At 45.0% G+C, this 20,808-nt stretch overlaps 1 protein-coding gene across 2 annotated transcripts in view; it reads left to right on the forward strand.

The window, feature by feature from the left end:
* The window catches only part of KNTC1 (kinetochore associated 1), a 390,864-nt gene that overhangs the window by 356,472 nt on the left and 13,584 nt on the right, over positions 1-20,808 (forward strand). For both annotated transcript variants that reach the window (XM_078766073.1, XM_078766075.1), the window contains exons 58-62: positions 4,139-4,193; positions 4,433-4,496; positions 16,929-17,058; positions 17,307-17,396; positions 19,838-19,977. In XM_078766073.1, coding sequence (XP_078622199.1) covers positions 4,139-4,193; positions 4,433-4,496; positions 16,929-17,058; positions 17,307-17,396; positions 19,838-19,977 — 479 coding nt within the window. The remainder of the gene's footprint in view (positions 1-4,138; positions 4,194-4,432; positions 4,497-16,928; positions 17,059-17,306; positions 17,397-19,837; positions 19,978-20,808) is intronic.

Below are 20,808 nucleotides of genomic sequence, written 5' to 3' on the forward strand. Positions count from 1 at the left end.
GGGAGCAGAAAAAGCAGAGCATGAAAGTTATAAGGCAGCCAAGAAGGCTGCAAAGAAAGAGGTAGCAACGGCGCAGGAGGCATGTAGGCAAATGTTCGGAGAACGCTTGGATTCGGAAGAGGGTCAGAGAGCGGTATTCAGGATTGCAAAGCAGATAGCGAAAGAAAGGTGTGACGTGATGGGGGTGAGTTGCTTGAAGGATGAAGTGGGACAAATCGTTGTGGTCCCAGATGGAATTAAAGGAAGATCGAAAATATATATGGAAATGCTGTTGAATACAGAGAATGAATGGGATGGCAACATAGAGAGTAACCCAGTTTTAGGACCGGCAGAGAAGATAACTGAGAAGGAAGTTGAGGAAGCGATAAAAGCAATGAAGAGTAGAAAAGAAGGAGGGTCGACGGGAGTTGTGGGAGATATGTTAAAGGCAGCAGGAAGTTGGGGTGTGAAGACAATGACAGAGATCTGTAAGCTGGTGGTGAAAGAAGGCCGCATTCCAGTGGATTGGGAACTGAGTACCCTCATCCCTCTATACAAGGGGAAAGGTGACCCTCTGGAGTGTGGCTCGTACTGAGCGATAACGTTATTGGAGCATGGAATGAAGGTATTGGAAAGGGTGTTGGAGAGGAGGATAAGGAAGAAGGTGAAGATCAATGAAATGCAGTTTGGATTTATGCCAGGAAGGGGAACGACCGACGCGCTCTTTATTGTGAGGCAGTTTCAGGAGAAGTACATGGAGAAGAGGAAGAAGTTGTTTCTTGGGTTTGTTGAACTGGAGAAAGCATTCGATACGGTTTCACGCGAAGTATTGACATGGGCATTGAGGAAGTTAGGAGTGGAGGAATGGTTGATCAGAGTAGTGATGGCAATGTACAAAAGAGCGCGCACAGCTGTAAGGACAAAGGACGGGAACAGTGGTGAGTTTGACGTGAAGGTGGGAGTGCATCAGGGGTCGGTACTAAGTCCACTACTATTTGTAGCTGTGATGGAGGTGCTGGCTCAGAACGTAAAGGAGGGTTTACCGTGGGAGTTGTTGTATGCAGGTGATCTGGTGTTGATTGCGGAAAGTATGGATGGACTGAAGGAAAAGATGAACAAGTGGAAGGAATGTATGGAGACAAAAGGTCTGAAGGTGAATATCGGAAAGACGAAGGTGATGGCAAGTGGTAAAGCATGTGTTGGGGTGGAAAGAACTGGGAAGTGGCCATGTGCTGTGTGCAGGAAGGGTGTCAGAGTGAACTCCATTCAATGTACAATGTGCGCTGAGTGGGTTCATCAAAAATGTAGTGGTCTGAGAGGGTCATTAACCAGTGTGGCAGCTCCATTCAAATGTAAGGTGTGCACAGAGGGAGCTGCAGATGGAGGAAATGTTGAGTTGGATCTTGGAGACGGCGTGAAGCTGGAAGGTGTGAAAATATTTTGCTCCCTCGGAGACATGCTGAATGGAGAAGGTGGATCAGACTCGGCAATGGTTGCTGGAGTGAGATGTGCATGGAAGTCGTTTCGGGAACTGAGTGGCGTGCTGATGAGGAGGGGAATGTCTTTGAAGCTGAAGGGAAAGGTGTATGCTGCATGTGTGAGAAGTGTTATGATTTATGGGAGCGAGACATGGGTAATGCACGTAGAGCAGCAACGAAGGCTGGAAAGGGTGGAATTGCGAATGGTTCGGTGGATGTGCGGAGTATCGTTGAGAGAGAGAAAGACAAATGATGAATTGCAAAAGATGATGGGAATAGAGCCTGTGATTGATGCTGTGAAGAGGAACAGGTTGAGATGGTTTGGTTTTGTGTTGAGGAAGGATGAAAGTGACTGGTTGAGAAGAGTGATGGAAATGAATGTAGATGGAAGTAGAGGACGGGGAAGACCGAGAAAGACTGGGCTAAAGATGGTGGAAGAAGAAATGCGGGAAAGGGGGTTAACAAGGAGAGATGCAGAAAATAGGGCAAAATGGAGAACATTGTCATTGGGACCGCAAGGCTAACCCCCACTCTGGCAGGGAAAATGGCCTTAAAATGCATGTTGTTGTTATGGTTGTTACTAGCGTGAAATGTGCAATTCAAATCGTCTTTTAAAAATAATTTTTCAGCATTTCGACGAAAAAGTGACAATTTAAAAATGGTTATCCATAATTGTTCTGCTCTCGAATGCAATTCGGACGTGTGTGAAATACGAGACATATCCATGGATGAAAGGTGTCAGGTTCATCCAATTTCCAGTTAGTACAAGCTAGCGGTGGCAGTTGATGTAACGTGTGCGTATGCGTACACACACACATACACACACACACACATACACACACACACACATACATACACACACACACATACACACACACACACACATATACACACACACACACACACACTACAGTGACGGGGGGGGGGGTGGGGGAGGCCCCATTGGGCGTAGCACAGATGAGGAGATGGCTTGGTCTATGAATCGTGATTCCTTGCTTTGGTTTAGCTGGATGCTCCAGTCCCGGGGAAGGCTCTTTTGGGCGCAGCATGGATAAGGAGATGGCTTTGTCCATGAGTCATTGTTCCTTGCTGCTGGGGTGAAGATGGATAAATCAGGAGGGAAGGCTCAGTTTAGTCTTAGAGACACATGTGGAGATGAGGATTGGTGGCCGCCCCTGCAAACACACACACACACACACACACACACACACACACACACACACACACACACACACACACACACACACACACACACACACACACACACGCACACAAATTATGATTCACACATACATGTGCACGATTATGATTTAAACACAAATTATACGTGACATAATATACTGTACTGTATATTTTATGCACACATATTGTACATGACATACTGTATATTATATATACACACACATTATACTTGGTATTTTGTACTGTATATAATGTACACATTATACTTGACATATTATACTGTATGCTATTTGCATACATATTATATGTGACATGTACTGTATATCATATGCACACATACGATACATGATATATTTAATACATATACTGAACACCAAAAGAAACGCAAATCCTGAAGACAAATCGCATGTTTGTTTTTGGTATATTACAATACTACACCATCAGCTCATGAATGTGGTTGTTTTTGTATGAGGTTTTGTTGCAAGCTCCTAAACGGCACTGGCGGCGTGTGTGGTGGACGTGGATCACGTGATCTTTGGCGTTACCTGTGTTCAAAGTTAAGGTTATGATTGGATGCATGCACACATACTGAACGTGTGCAACAAGGATCACAAATTGTCCATGGGGGTGTGGTTCTTAAAGGCCTGCCTCGTGTTGTTCTTGCATCAGTCAACTAACATCAGCAACGGTAACGTTACGAATGTGACGGTTTGAGAGGGAGAGAGTCATGGGGCAATTGCAAGCTGGTGACGGTGTACAGCGGGTTGCCAACACTTTCAGCGTCCACATGTCCACCATTTATTGTCTCCAGGAGAGATTCATTGCAGCCAGCTCTCAGGTAAACAAAAGGTGACGACAGCACGTCAGGGTCAACACATTCATCAGAGTCACCTGCAACAACGCTTCCAGTCAGCTAGTGAAACAGTCCGTAACGGTTGGAATCAATGGCAGGCCTATCAATCCCAAAACAATCCAATGCCCACTTCGTGAAAGAGGGCTGCAATGCAGAAGACCGGCTAGAGGTCCAATGCTGATTCAACATCACCGTCAGGACAGACTTGCATGAGCCAGACCTTGTGTGATCTGGTGTCACCAACAGTCGAGATGAGTCCTCTTCACTGACGAGGGTCGTTACTGCATTGATCCCGCCGATGGACGTGTGAGAGTGGGGCGATGTTGAAGGTCGTGTGATGGTGACAAGTGTCCTTGAGAGGAACGCCTGGGGTGGTTCTGGTGTGATGGCTTGGGCTGGTATTGGACTCGATCAGAAAACGGATTTTTGTATCGACTGTTTGTTACTCTGAATACAAGTTTAAAGCATTTGACCAAAGTTGGTGTTGATGTCAACTGACCAAACCCACTGATGATTTCAAGTTGCTCCATTTTGCTTAACTTTGATATACTGTCCTTTCTTTCCTCTCTCCATTCTCTTGTCCATTTCTCATAATGCAAGCTTCCCATATTCCATGTACTCATGATTACAAGTTGTCTTTGCTTAGATTCCCAACCTGGCAAGAATGTGGACAGCGGCGATCTTGACTCCGTTAATGGAAGGTTCGTGAACGTTTGCTCCAAATTCCAAGTGAATGATGTTTCAATGGTGGAGTTGACTCAGGCTCTCAAAACGTCAAGCGAAAAACATTATTTTGTGAATAATTTGATATTTGGTGACTCCTTTAATATCAATTCGTTTACTGTTGCATTTCCTAGTGCTGCTTGGTGGTGTTTTGAAATCGGTTCCATAAGTGTACTGTTAACCTTAATGGATGTCATGATGGATTGTGCTCCCGCAGTGCTGAGCTTGGAAATTCCAGAACAACAGAAATCTTGCCGGCAATCTTTCCTCCTCCTGCTCAGGTTTGATCCCATTTGATGTGGGGTTCATTCAAATGTATATTTAAAAGGCTTTTGCTATTTGGAATCCCAGTTTGGATTTTGGCTTTCTCTCGGCCTCGCCTTGCTACTCGATTTTGTCCATTCCATTAGCAGCTTCTAAGTGAGCATTCCTCATAGCAGCTTCATCCCTGGTGTACAGCAGTCGAATTTCATCTGCATGCTTTTAGTTTCCATCTTTCTTTCACATTGTAGGGTGATTATTGTTTTTCTTTCCTTTAACCTGCCATACTCTGGCATACTTTCAGAGTAATTAATTATCTCTGTGGATACACCGCAAACTTCCCAATCGGTATGGCATTTGTATGGCACATGCAATTTTAAGGTTTCCCTTTGAACTTGTGATGTGATGGTCAAACTGATGGTTTTTTTTCCTTTTGTGTGCTCTCAAATAAAGGAAAACCTCCCTTAGAGAAGGCGATTGGTATACTAGGGCTTTCTGGTGAAGGTGGCAGAAGTCGAGGACCTGGCTTAGACATGTATGCACATAATTTAGGAGAGGATAACTCAACTGTTATCGGCCAATATGACCCCAAGGAACAACTTGGGATGTGTGCCAAAATCTCTATCCGGGACGAAAAGCCCGAAAATGACCACGCCCTTTTTCATCAGAAGTGCTACTTCCGACATAGCTGTATCTTCGAAACCGTTGGAGCTACAGATTTTCTGAGGTGCTCAAAATGTTCAGAATGGCCATGTTTAGGGGGATCATAGAAGAGTGTAAAATTTCTAATTTGATATTTTATGAGAAAATGGCTAAAAACCGTTAGGTCAACTTATTACCATACAACTACCTACATACTGGAATTGCCATATATTTATAACAGTTGAGTTATCCTCTCCTAATTATGTGCATACATGTCTAAGCCAGGTCCTCTACTAATTAATATAATCCTTCAATTATAAACTAACAAGACTGCTTCATCGGACCAGTGCTACAAGATCCGGAGAGAGTGAAACAGTGAGAGAATGACTTATCCATCCAGTGTCACAGAGATAATATCTCACTGAAGTACAGCGAAATGGTAAGACAAGCTTTAATTTATTTACCTAGTCCTATATCTGTGGCTTCTGTGGGTTAGAAAAGTAGAAAGGCACCACGCCAGGGTAAAGGGAGGATGCAGTTAAAGGAGACGCATTTTGCAGTTTGTGCATGTTACAGTACACCCAGTACAGTACAGTTGTGGTTCCACCTCTACCGCGGATTAGAGGCCAAGAGGGGTCTTTTGTTTGAGGTGGAAAATATTTGATGGTAGAGCAAACTTTAGTCTTGGCTTTGCCTAGCAATCTAATAGTAGTATAATTGTATTGGTGATAGTGATATCCCATGCCGTTCGAGAATTTGAAACATGTTTATTTTATATTCAGGATGAGGTACCTCTCGCTGCTCCTTGTGCTACACCTAAGCCGATCAAGCCGATCAATCTCGAGGAGTGCATCCTATGCCAGAAGAAGAAGCGATCTGAGTACCTCTCTAGTGGTGAAATCGGCAGGGGGTATATTGTTTCGCTTGCCAAGCAAACAGAGAGTAATGACACTCGAGCTGCTAGGGTTCTTCGACTGACAGTGCAAGAGCAGGGTATCATAAAATACCACACCTCACCTTGCAACAGAAGTTTTCAAAGGGATATGGCTAAGACTGGCAGCATAACCCAACCATTAGAACAATCAGAACCATTTCAGCAGGGGCTTATTAATGATACATCTAAGCGACGCAGCAAGAGATTTAAGTCCAGTGTAACTACAAATGTCTGTATCATTTGTGGTGCAGGTTGCAAGACAGTTAAACAGAATAAAATACACACATTGTTCAGAATCTGTGAAAAGCCGATGGCCCAAAAACTACTAAATGCGGCCATGTTGTTCAAGGACCAAGTGCACACTGAAACAGCGGCAATGTGTGAGCTAGATGATGTTTTTGCGGCTGATATCCGATATCACGACCATTGTTGTAAAGGCTATTTCAATAAATATCACGCTAAATTTTAGGAAATACTGAAAAACCTCGAAATGGAGGATTCGGTAACAGCCGGAGACGACTCCTTCAAGGCTAGATTTTTAGCCCTTGGGCTTGATTTTAGTAGGTCAGCACACAGTCTGACTTCCATCAGAGACAGGCTAAATGCGGATTCAGCTGGAATAGTGTCAAACAGAGCTGTAAAGAAGCTAATCATCGAGCTGTATGGAGACGCCGTCTGCTTTACATACCCAAATAACAAACAAATATCCCAGATGGTACTTTGTACCAAGAGTTCTCCAGAGGCCTTGGTAGAGTCCCTGGGAGTTTCACCTGTCAAACGGGTTGCAACTGAGCTGGCGCAGGAGCTGAAAGAATACAGGTTCAGAAATAGGTCGATATCGATACACTCAACTATTAGCAAAATCAAGTTTACGTCCCCTAAGATCACCTTGAATTTGGCTCCCATGGCAGACATCAAAGATGAGACAATCAAAGCTCTCATGTTTTTGAGTATGGGTGTCACCGGGGGTTCACTGTTGAGGAGCTACTCCAGCATGAGATCACCAACTCTGCGTTCTTCTTGATTGACAAAGATGGTTAGTTGAGGAAGAGTGCCAAATCACATCTTGGGACTGAGCTGCTGAAGTTGTGCCCATTAATAGATTAAAAAAAGGGCCAGAATCCTCCCCACAAACCCACGCCATCGTTATCGACTTCATGGCCTTGGTGAGAAAGGTCCCCTTAAAGAAGCTTGATCCGCCCATCAAGACATTCCATGACTTTGCTATTGCCTTGACATCTATGGTCACCAAAGCTGGGCACAACTGTGATGAGATCCACATCGTTTTCGACACTTACAGAGAGGACAGCATCAAAAATGGATAGAGGGGGGGAAGAGGAAAGTCAAAAGAAATGGTTATCCTTGATGTGATATCACCGAACCAAAATGTTCCAGTGGTATTAGAGAACTTTTGGTCGTCTTCCATCAGCAAAACTGCTTTCCAGGCATCCTATGTTGAGTGGCTCACCACCAATTACCAAGGCACCAAACCTCTATACCTTGGTATATCACCACAGGCATGGATGGTGTCAGCTGGGTGTGCTTCTCCATTCCCTCGGCTCAACTGCACACACGAGGAAGCTGATGACAGGATGATGTTCCATGTGCAGGACATTCTAAGTCACCGGTCAGGACCTACATCCATGTCGCTGTCATCAGGTGACACATGTCTTTGTGTGCCTGTTATACCACATCACAGTCAATTGGAGACATCTTGGCCTCCAAGAGCTCTGGCTCGTCCGCAACTCAGGAGTGAAAAGATTAATATTGCCACTCCACGATATCTGCATAGCGCTGGGAGACGAGCTCACAAAGTGTCTCCCAGCACTCCATGCGCTGACTGGGTGCGATACAACCAGCAAGATATCAACTAAACTTGCAGCCCTGAACGCTGTCCGCCAACCAGGAAATTCCTCTCTGATCCTGAATTTCGACTGTCCACAGCTAACAGAAAGCGCAATACAGATGGCGGAGACATTCTTGGTCAAGTGCCTCAAACCATCAACACTCCTGAAGACATTTGACGACCTGCCTCTCGCTGCATTTGATAGCAATACCCTCAAGATGGACTTTGAGAGAACCACTTGCACCTCAACTAATGCAAGGAAACATATCCATAGAGGCTATCACCAACAGCAGCCGTGGGTCCAAGTCCCATTTAGAGACGCCACCTTGATTAATTATGAATGCCGAGTCTTATGGTTTTGTAAGAAGGGGCAGTTTATTAGTCCCTGAGATTGTGATCTCAAAACCCGAAGGCCTGCCAGATCCCTGCACGTGTGGCAAATGTGCTCGCAAGAATGGGTGTCCCTGCAGGGTAGCTGGGATCAAGTGCTGCAAGTACTGCAAGGGAGGTGATTGTTGTAAAAACCCTATCACTGAATGAACGCTGCTCATCATCCTCATACCTGGACTCTGTTGTGTTACTCTTCATGTTCCTGACCCTGGTTTACATGACACATAAACAGTACTAATGTGGTGTTAAAAGTTGTATTGTTCGCTGTTGGACAATTTCCCTGCTGATCTTTGAAACATTTAAGCTCTCTAGATACTGCTGCCTACTAAAGTAATGTTTTGTTTTTTATTTTTTATTTTAAGTTCACATTCCATTGATAATAGTATGTAATGATTGAAAATAGTATTTCTTTATATTAACCAAATGCTCGCTTTCTTTCTTTTAAAAAAAATCCCTTGTATTGTTCAAATTCAAGATTGTCAGTTCAACTCTAGTAGATGACACAAATGTTCTAACTTTGCTCTAAGTCCGGAAAGTTTAAGTTAATAAATATATGGCAATTCCAGTATGTAGGTAGTTGTATGGTAATAAGTTGACCTAACGGTTTTTAGCCATTTTCTCGTAAAATATCAAATTAGAAATTTTACACTCTTCTATGATCCCCCTAAACATGGCCATTCTGAACATTTTGAGCACCTCAGCTGTATCTTCGAAACCGTTGGAGCTACAGATTTTCTATGTCGGAAGTTGCACTTCTGATGAAAAAGGGCGTTGTCATTTTAAAAAGGGCGTGGTCATTTCGGGCTTTTCGTCCCGGATAGAGATTTTGGCACACATCCCAAGTTGTTCCTTGGGGTCATATTAGCCTATAATAGTTGAGTTATCCTCTCCTAAATTATGTGCATACATATCTAAGCCAGGTCCTCGACTACTGCCACCTTCACCAGAAAGCCCTAGTATACCAATCGCCTTCAGGACCTAGAGTACAGTATCCGTTGAACCAAGTAGGCATCGCTATTGGCTGCTTTACCGAAAATCTTTACAGAATTAATTTACAGAATAATAAAATTAATTTACAGAATAATAATAAAATTATTATCCTTTACAGAAAAACAGAAATTATTATTCTTTACAGCAATAAAAAATGCTTTACAGAATGTGAACGCCCGAAAATCGCATTTAACGTTATTTGTGTGCATGTGCAATTGTGCATATGGCGTGCGCAGCATTTCTCTTTTTTTTTTTTTGTCGTTTTAGTACCTCTGCCACTTCGGGTAGACGGGGGTTATGTTTTCATCCCTGTCTGTCTGACTGTGGTCAGGATATCTCAAAAAGTTATGGACGAATTCGGATGAAACTTGGTGGACAGATTGGGTGCTTGACGAGGACAAATTGATTCGATTTTGGTGAAGATTTGACTCCGAATCCAGATATGAGAATTTCTTAAATGATTCCTCGCCATTGAGAGATGGGGCCAAAAAACGATATATAACACAATATTTCAAAAGGTTGTGGATGGATTATGGCAAAACTTGGTGGATGAGTTGGGTAGTTGACAAGAACAAGCCAATTCGATTTTGGTTAAGGTCCGGGTGCAGATCCGGCCTATCGATGGGATACAAAACGTAAACTTCCGTTTCCGGTCTTGCTGGCGAGGGTTCGTTTATTCTCAGCTCTCCATGCTATCCATCGAAATCGAAGTTAAGTAATTGTTCCCATTTGTATTTTCGTTATAACTATTTATTTTATGGTGTATATATTGTCTCCCGACGAAGATTTTCGGTGCAAATCTTTCATACCTGTATTGAAAATCGTGTTAATTCGGGTCGTGTTTTGAGGCCTTGTAGTTGTACAGTGAACACTGTACAACCTTGAGGCTTTGTTTTTCTCTCAGCGGTCCGTGTTTTTGTGATCCAATAACTTTCGTTCTCTGTTTTCCCAATCTTTTCACCCCATAGCCCTCTTCCTTGTGTAAATCACAACTCAAAAAAATCCCAAAAAAAAACATTTCCTTCTCTGTTCTCATTCGTTTATTCATTCTTATTCGTTCGTTCGTTCGTTCTTCGACGACGTGTTTCTCCCCCATTTCCCCAGATAGATTGTCAAATTTCAACTCGTTATTTTATCGTCCATGCGTTATTGTTTTGATTATAGTTACTTTTGGTTTGAATTTCCTGTAACTTGTAATTATTTAATCGTGTTCTGCTCCTCGTGTGCGGCCTTGTAGTTGTACCCCCGTCGGTGTTTGTTATCTTAATCGTGTTTTGTTGGCTCTTAGTTTTTTTCCCTTCTACCCCAAACATAATACTCTGTCTAACGTTCTAAATCCCCACCTCCCCCCCCCCCCCCCCCCACCTCCAAAAACCAAACAAACAAACAAAAAAAAAAAAACATTTATTTTCCTTTCTCCACGTGTACTGTTGACTCATCCTGTATTTTCTGTCCAGGTGTGCTGTTCGCCCCGCCCCCATTAACTCCTTGCCATCCACCGTTTGCCCTTCACGTGACTCGTGGTGGTCCCTCTCGGCTCTTCCCCCCGTTGGTATTTTTGTGCACATAAGATTGTTCACGGTTCTGTTTAAATATTATTTAAATATGTATAACCTTTCCCCTTCAGTGTTTTACTCAGTGGTATTTTACAACACGCTGTTTTTCTTCCTATTTAAAAGGCTTTTCTCAATTTCCTCTCCAACTCATTCCACCTCAAAAAAAAGAAATTCAATATCTTATACATCTCCCTCACTACATGGTCTAAATTCACATTCATTCCATCCCTCCTCCATCATTCTGAACCGGATTGCTAACTTGAAAATCACAACAAGCCCAATTTGTTTTCAATGTTCGTCTTTCATTAATCATCCACTTTCTGAACTCCCCTCTTGCCCCTCCCATCCAAATCCCTCCCCTTGCACCTACACTCCTAAACTCCCCCCTTGCCCCACCACTCTTAAACTCCCCCCCTACCCCTCCACTCCTGAACTCCCCCCTTGCCCTTCCACTCCTGAACTCCCCCCTTGCCCTTCCCCTCCTAAACTCCCCCCTCACTCCTCCCCTTCAAAACTCCCCCCCAACCCCTCCCATTCAAATCTCCCCCTATACCATTCCTCTCCAATTCTCCCTCCTCCCCCCTCCTCCTCAAAGCTGCCTCCTCCCCACTTCGTCTCCCTTCTATCTCATACCTCCACCCCCCCCCCCCCCCCAACCTTCTTCTTTCCTCTGCCCCCCCTCAAACAACCCCTCTCTGTGCCTCATCCCTTCACCTTCAAACCTTTCATCCTCCTCATCCTTCCCTTTCTTGGAACTCTTCTGCAATCGCTGACACACTAACAACTGCTCTCCCTACCTCCCCCTCTCATCCTTCATCTTACCCTACTCCTCCCCTCCCCTGTCCTGTACCCGATGCTCCCCCTCTCTCTTCATTAACGGTATGGACCTCAAACATCCGGGGCCTTCGCTCAAACCTGACTGATCTCTCCATACAGGTTGCTTCTGACAATCCAGACTTGATCTGCTTAACAGAGACTTTCCTCCTTCAAGATGTCTCTGATTCCTTAATATCTCTTCCTGGTTACTCCCTCCTCCGGTATGATAGACCTGAGCCTCGGCCTGGTGGTGGGGTGGCTATCTTTATCAAAAACTCTCTTCCTCACTCTCCTTGCACTGCCCTCTCTCCTCCTCACCCCCAGGAGTACCTCTGGCTACGGCTTCCTCTCCGCTCCCACCTTTTGTTCATATGTGTTCTGTACCGTCCCCCAAACAGTGATGACTCCATCTACATTTCACTGTCTGACAACATGGACCAACTTCTATCCACTCATCCCAACTCTCTCTTCCTCATATGTGGTGACTTCAATTGTCATCATGCCACCTGGTTGGGTGTGGGTTCCTCTCTCACCAGTCATGGCACCTCAGCAAAGGACTTCTGTGACTCACTGGGATTGACACAATCTGTCAATTTCCCGACCCGGATCTCAGCCAATGGAGTATCTTCTCTTCTAGACTTGGTTATGACTAACTTCCCTGCTAATGTCTGCTGCTCTTCTTCTGCTCCAATCGGTTCTTCTGATCATGTGCTTGTCAAAGTGGACATCTCTCTGGCCATTCTCAGAGAGCCTCCTCAGCGTCGACGAGTCTGGCATTTCACTCAGGCCGACTGGGACGGTCTTCAAGCAGCCATCAATCGTCTGGATTGGTCTCCCATCTCCACTGCCTCTGACATCAATTCTTCCTGGGAATTCTTCCAAAGCAAACTGATCTCTCTCATGCACAGATTTATCCCATCTCGCCTTCAGTTGTCTTACCCTTCCTCCCGTCCATGGTACACTGAATCTTGTGGTGAGGCAGTTGCCCTGAAACAACTTGCCTTTGCCTCTTGGAAGGCTAATCCAACTGAAGGAAATCTCAGTTCCTTCCACCAAGCTCGGAACAAGTGTGTGTCTACCCTCAGGAGTGCCAGGAAGCACTATCTCTCCTCACTCAAGAATGAACTCTCAAACCTGTCTCCTTCCTCCAAATCCTGGTGGCGTCTGGTCAAATCCGTTTCTGGTGTTTGTTCCCCCTCCATCCCCTCCCTTACCTCAAATGGCCACACAGTTGACATCGCACGTGACAAAGCCGAATGCCTCAACTCTGTGTTTGCCTCAAAATCCTTAGTCCCAAACCCATCTCTCTCTGTTCCCACCTTTCCCAGTCGAACCAAACTGCTCCTGGACTCTGTGACCTTCTCTCCTGACAAGGTGGAGGAGTTTTTGTCAAACCTCGACTCTGATTCTGCAACTGGACTAGATGGCATCAGCCCACGGGTCCTAAAATCCTGCTCTGCTGCTCTATCTCACCCTCTCTCTGTTCTTTTCACCCTATCCTTTGCTCAAGGTCATCTGCCAGCATCCTGGAAATCAGCAAACATTACCGCTTTACACAAAAAAGGTGCAAAAACAGATCCTTGCAACTACAGACCAATCAGCCTGCTCCCAATTATCAGCAAAGTCATGGAATCCATCATTGCTTCGGATATGAAATCTTTCCTCTTCTCCAATGGCTTGATCTCTGATCATCAATTTGGTTTCAGACCAGGTCACTCTACTCTGGACATGCTGCTTCTGCTGTCTCAACAATGGATGGAGGTCCTCAATGCCAAACAGGAAATCAGAGCTGTCTCCCTTGACATATCACGTGCCTTCGATACGGTCTGGCACCCAGCTCTGCTCACCAAACTCTCCTCCTATGGTATCCATGGAAATCTCCATGCATGGCTTGCGGACTTCCTCTCTGGTCGTAGTCAACGTGTGGCCCTGAATGGATTTCTCTCATCTCCCCTTCCCGTTCAGGCTGGAGTTCCCCAAGGCAGTGTGCTGGGCCCTGTGCTTTTTCTGGTCTTTATCAATGATCTCTCCGACTCTCTGGAAAATCCTCTGTATCTCTTTGCTGATGACTCCACTCTCTGCCGCTCCATTCCTCTTCCCTCAGATCGGCAGTCTGCAGCCTCCTCACTCTGAAGACCTGGACAAAATCACAGACTGGTCAAACATGTGGAACATGTCTTTCAATCCTGACAAATCTCACACTCTTACTATGTCTCTCCGAAAAGATCGACTGGACAACCCTCCCATCTACTTTCTCAACAATCCTCTCCAAGAAGTTCTGTCGCTCAAGCTTTTGGGTCTCACCATCTGCCATGATCTTTCTTGGGAAAACCACATTTCCAAGCTGGCCTCCAAAGCCAGTCGCCGACTGGGCATCCTCCGTCGTGCGAAGTCCTTCCTAGGCACACCTGAGCTCCTCACCACATACAAGGCTTTCATCCGCAGCTCAATGGAATACTGTTCTCCCCTATGGGCTGGTGCTCCTGCCTCACACCTGGCTCGGCTTCACGCTGTTGAATCCAAAGCTTTCAGAATCATTGGAATCTCCCGCGATGAAGCTATCTCTGAGGGCCTTTCACTCACTCACCGCAGGCAGGTAGGTGGTCTTTCTGTCTTCTACCGACTCCTCTCCGGCCTTGCTCCCCCAGCTCTCTCTGTGCTCTGTCCCCCAAATATTCCTACAGGTCGCACAAGATCTGCCAGCCACCCTCTGATGGTTAAACTGCCGAAATCTCGGCTCTCTGCTCACCTTCACTCTTTCATTCCTCTTTTCTCCCGCCTCTGGAACAAACTCCCACACTCACTTCAATCACACTCCTCCCTCCAGGTCTTCAAAACAGCTGTTCACCACCATCTCTTATCTTCCCCCATCCAAAACCTTGATCTTTTCTACCCCCACTAATTCACCCCAGATCCACCTTGTTTGAAATTCCAACTTCTTTCCTGGAAGTCTTGGCAGTGTCCATATGTTTTATACCTCTCCCACCCCCCCCCCCCCCCCTTCCCATGCCTCCCCCCCAAAGCCCTCTCCCTCCCACAGTTCTCTCGATGTCTCCATATCTCTCGGTCCCTGCTCTCAAATGTTGTGTTTGTGTCCTTCCCCCTCTCTCCCCATCTTGTCTACCGCTCCCGATGTTATTTGTTTTGTGTGTCTGTTTGTCTTTCTGTGTGATTAATGTTCGCTCTTTCACGAGCCTCGATCTTGTATCCAAAAAAAAAAAAAAAACTGTCCAGCTTTGTGGAGGTATGCTCTCAATTGAGTGCCGTTCTAGTTTCTTTATTTTTTTCCTTTTCCAACTTGATTGTGTGTTCAGCATTCTTTTCTGTCCTCCATGTAGTTGGTCCAAAGCAAACATTGCCTTTGAGTTGGAGTACCAGCAGAGGTTAATGCATTTCAGAACAGCATCTATTTTGGCTTTATGCTAACCCTCTCTATTTGGCTTAATGCTAACCCTCTCTTTAAAGCCCAAAACATCACCATTATTTTTACTCCCATTGCAGTTGGCACACCTTGGTCACTTGTCAGTTGATAAAACCTATTGTCTCCATTCTTCTTGTGAATGCTAAAGATCCCATAGTATTGTCGTGTGTCTACCCTGGAGTGAACACAGCAGGACGACAGATGACCAAACGAGCTTTAACTCCGAGGCGTTTGATCCAATGGTAGACCTTCTTCACACGTGCGCGGGTTGATGGGGGTGGGTGAGTGGGGGAAGGGCCGCAAGCGCTTACCTGCACGGGTCCACCGGCAGTCTTAGAACCTGCGATAGTTGACTCAAACCGACACAGGATTTCTAATGAACAAAAATACCGACTTTATTGAAGAAATGCGGTAACAAAATAATGCACGATAAAAACTATGATCCCTAAATGGGACGTCCCCACACAGACCCGTAGACAACACAAGGGGAAATATAAAAGAACGAAAGTAAAAATGTGTGTGTGTGTGGGCACTTAGCTCTGAGCGGCTCTTGAACCTCGTCAGGAATCGTCCAGGCCCCGAGCGTGCAATCCGGGTGCGGCATAGACCCCGGCAGGAAGTAGGCCTCAGTGTGCCCTTCACTCAGCCGTGCTCGTTGTCCCGATCATCCAGACTTCCAATGTCCCCGGTGCAAGAGCGCTACAAAATGTTCACATGCTCGTCAATGAATTCCCCTCGTGCAGGAGCGCTATGAACTCCGACCGTTCGTTGTGAAATCCCGAAGCATAGCGAGATATAAAATCGTGACCGTTCTCAATGAATGTCCCTTGCTCAATAGCGCACCGTATATGTGATCGTTCGCTATGGAAGCCAGCCCAGAGAGAGCAATCGAACCAAAGGACAAAATGTCGGGAACATGACCGTTCACCACCAAACCCAGAAAGTGAGAGAGAAAAGTGTCCGTCCTCTAACTCCTTTGTACTCAAGGCTCTGACGTCATCCGACGACGTCTGCGTCCCCACTCTTATCAGCTGGTGCCATCTCATCGCTCTTGGTGTCCTGACCAATCACTGCTCTTCGGGACGTAGCCTTGCTGGCCTGCTTGATGTGGTGATGTGGCTGCTGGCAGCGCCAGCGGTATTGTTCAATGTATTGTTCCGGTCACTTTTATTTCGTGTTATTAATGCGCGATTTCTTAGCTTGTGTGTGTGCTGCATTGTCATGAGGAACAGAGGAAAAATAACAGAGGCCATTACATACAGGGGATTAATCACCCATAATCCTTAACTAATTAACATAATCCCCTTAACATAATCCGCTCCGCCCTGTCACCCTGATACTATCAAACCCCCTCGTGATGGGAACGAAGATACACGCTCACACGACTTCCTGTCTAAACAAATTTCCGACTTATGCAATATGGGTTTCTTCTTTTTCATGACAGTCGGAGCACACGACCGATATAATTCTACCTGGACTATGGTAATCACTGCCAACCCCTTACAAACGTAACAGTGTATTTCACAATGCATGGACCAGTGGGGCAGTATTTGGGTGGAATTCTGTGCTTGATATTAATTATAATATCACTCCTGCAGTACATGGGAGTGCTGTGGTTGTTGATGTGAAAAAGCAAGAGGGGCCATATGGCCTTAACTTGTGTCTTGATTACCTAATGACACCTGAAAGTTTCCTTCGGATTGTGTGTTTGAGTTAAACGTAAAGAAATAGGAAGAATATCAAACCCCCCATCGATCAGCTTTGCTGTGAATCTCAAATATTTATGTTTTTTAGAAAGTTTGACACTGTGCAAGTCATCCATTTCGCCCCACCCTTCCCTTTTACCATCTGCACCAGGTGTCCTGTACTTGCGGATCTCGACATTTTGGCTTTCGGAAAACGTTTTGCCCTTGCGGGACAACCGGCACTGGCTCTTGCCAGCCTCCTGCTCGTTCCAGTTGGTGCTGATCGAAGAAAGCAAATACAGGTACAAAGAGCATACCACTTAAACAGGACATTTTCCGTGTCTCACCGTCTGCACATCTGGTGTACATCTCGAATCACAGAATTGTCATTTAGACGCCATACGCTTCAATCAGGGCAGCATGTTTGAGTCGAGTCTAGAGCTTTGTCACTCCACTTGAGTGATCATACCAACAGTTAAACAAGGGGTCATGTCTTGAGAGGATCGAGGTCTGGGCAATCGAGCTTTTGCACTGTTTTTAATTTCCTCAGGATCTTCTCACCAATTGCTGCTTGGACACTCTCCTGTCTCAAGCCATGGAGGATGTCTGCAAAGGTGACTTTTCAGTCTTGGCAAAGCAGGTGGGATTAAACCGCCAAACAAAATAACACTTTTTGTGAAGCAGTACCTTTGAAATGGAGATATTTGGTACATCTTTTTGCCTGCTTTAAAAAACAACTTCGGTAACATCATGTAGGAAATACTAATACATTGGGTGTCTCTCATGATGTAAGCAGTGTATTGTTACGTGCTCCTCCCCAACCCCCCCGGTCACGGTGTACCTCCGAGCCCCGAGAGGAGTCACGGCACAAAAATGTGTTATTCTGTTTATCAAAGATCAATGGTGAAGCCACACAAATTGGTACCAACAAACAAATATTGTATTAAGATCACACAAGAATAACAGTACAACAACAATAGTAATCAATTGTACAACCAATATATATTTCCTATGATGGTACCATCAGGTTCGTACAATATAACTCGCTGTGCTCCAAGTGAGCGAAAAGAACAATATTCCCCAATGTCTCTATTCCGGCATCAAGCCCAAGTCGATCCGCTCCAGCGATCGTCAGAACGATGTCCAATCGAGACCAGAATCCCGTTCGGATGACAGTCACAGTCACGCGGCCAAAGCTGCGCAAAGGTGCCCTCAAGGCGACGGGGAAATCCAAAGGCGACCTCCAGGCGACTGAGAAATCCCACCCTCGGGTATGGACGTTTCACGGCTCCAAACCGGCGAACCGCAGATTTACCTTCAAAATCCACGTTACACACACACACACACCAGCTCGACGTCTGGATGCGCTGAAAATGGTTGAAGCGAAGCGAAAAAAAACTTGCGCAACGCGAGTCAAAATGGCCGACGGCCCATTCTCGAGGCGTTACAGCCCGACGATGATTCTCCTCGGAATCCACCGCAAAACCTGACACGCAGGTTGATCTGTCACAGCGATAACAACTCTGTCGCAGGAATCCCTTTCCCGGGAAACCCGAAGTTCGCGAGTGACCTCCGTTCGTCAACGTGTGCTCCAGACCTCGAAGCAGCTAGGCTTCTCCGACTCACTCGCTCCGCCTTCTTTTCCTCCTCTTCCTCCTCGTCGTCGTCCGGTTCCGGTTTCATTTAAAACATTAGCTTTTTTTACCTTTTGAAAATAGAAATCTCTATCTCCCTTAAACGACAACAATAATAGTACATGGAATCAAAAATGTTTACAGTAGATGAAAACCACAACAACGGAAGTGACAAATCCGTAACAGTATCCAGAGTATAATAATCTACTGCATATTATTTGGGCTGGGGTGTAGGAGGGAAAATTCTGCATGCAGATGACATTTCAAACTTTAATGGATTCCTTTTTTTTTTCTTTAAAGTTACTTTCGTTTTGGCCTTGATGAAAGATAAATGTACTGCAGCATCAAAAGCAAAACCAATCGATTGTGACATCATTCATTCACACAATATTCTGCACACCTCATCTATTCTGTTCCGCTTTCTCCCGTTTGTGGAACTGTTTTCCAGAGACTGTTCAGTCCCACTCTTCCATTCAGGACTTCAAGCAGGTGCTGCACCAGCATCTTGTCAATCCCTATCTTTTCCCACAATCTTTCATTTTTACCCCAACGAACCTGACTTAACCCAACTCTCTTACTTGCAGGTTGATGTATTTCCTCTCTCTCCCCTTTTCCTGTTTGTTCATTGCCTTGCTTGTTAAGTTAAACTGTTGCCACACTTCTGCCGCAGTATCAGCTCTTATCCTCCTTCTCTTCGCTTTTACATGAGCCTCCATCTTTAAAGGAAATTAAGAGTTAAATGGACTTGGGGAATTGTAAATTTTCTCACAATGTCGAAGAAAAATTGTAATCTCTCTTTCATTTAAAAAAATAATTATTTATTGTTGCATTACTTTAACTGTCAGTGTCAGGATTGCCAAGAGGTACGCACACACCCCTCTAAGCTGCCTAGCCTGGGTTTGAATCCCGACTAAGCTATAAACTGTCACTCCAGTGCTTCACAGGGACTTGACTTTTTTGTCACCCTGATACTGTAATTTTTAAAGTGATTTATCAATGTGTGTGTGCCATCCCTCGGATGGACGTTAATTTTAAAGGAGCATCCCGTCTGCCGGCATTCGTTGGTGGACGTTAAAGATCCCACGGTGTCTTGTGAAGAGTAGGCGAGACATCGCCAGCACCATGAACAAATTACAACTTCCTGCCCGAACAAGCAGAAGATATTGCATCAGCGGCACAGCTGCATCCTCGGTCAATAATCCTGCCCCACAGCATTGTGCTGCATACGAACGAAAAAGAACAATGCTGTACATTATTTGGCCAGAAATGACTGGGCCAAAATTTAAATGCTAGAATGTGGCTTGCTGTCCAATTTCTGATTGAAATTGTTATGAAACCTTGTCTATTTGCATTTGACAAACAAATACGTTGTAATCTGTGTATGTATGAGTTTGAAAGAACAAGGGAAGCAAGTGAACCATAGGCTTTTCGTTTCCAAAACCATTAGGTCATCAAAATAGCCCTGGAGCAAATGGTGAAGACGGGAGAGACTCACATCAAGGCAACCCAACTACCACTTATAAAAGACTTTGTTATTGGAGAGCAAAGAATCCGGGTCTTACTCGAACATTTGATCGAGCGTGGATGGTAAGGCACTGTCGTGATGCTTTGTCACTGCAAGTTAATGTATTTTCTGCAGACTGTTTGCATTGTGAGGTGTTGTTTGTCACAGTCATCCCACTTCAAATAGATACAAACATAACCGAAGGTGCATTTCTGAAGAATCACTTTTTACCTCCGCCACCAAAGGTGGATGGAGGTTATGTTTTCACCCCTGTCTGTTTGTATGTCCGTATGTGAACAAAATATGTCAAAAAGTTGTGGACGGATTCGGACGAAATTTGGCAGAGATGTCGCGTATGTGACAAAGATGAAATGATTAGATTTTGATCAAGATCCGGATTCAGATCAGGCTACTCGAAATTTTTTAGTGATTCTTCACCATTGAGTGATATGGCCAATCAGGCGGAGGTATGCTCTCTACTGAGTGCCGTTTTAGTTTCCATCTGACTTTGCACTCGACAAAACCACACTGTGAAGGCCACACTTGCTTTCTCATTATTTCATCATTATTTCTGACTGAGGTCTTACTTTTATTGAATGGTTGTAAAACAGAAGAGATGGATGACTCGCTCAACTGCTGGAGAAAAACAAACAAACAAAAATACCATAACATTGTCACTAATGATGACTGTTTAGAGACCAATGGGAACAGACAAAAGCAGCAATATATTTCCACTTAGGAAGGACTTGTGGGGGAAGGTTTGCAAAGGACTTGGGAATCCAACATGTTCTCTACTTTAGAGATTCCATACATTTCCCAACTCAGTTGCATTCCAAAGGAAAAAAAACAAAAAACATTTGGGGTTTTTATGCCTCCGCCCCCGAAGGTAGCCGGATGCATTATGTTTTCGGGTT

Source organism: Myxine glutinosa, chromosome 12 (assembly GCF_964187855.1).
Source record: "Myxine glutinosa chromosome 12, kmMyxGlut1.1, whole genome shotgun sequence".
Taxonomy (NCBI): domain Eukaryota; kingdom Metazoa; phylum Chordata; class Myxini; order Myxiniformes; family Myxinidae; genus Myxine; species Myxine glutinosa.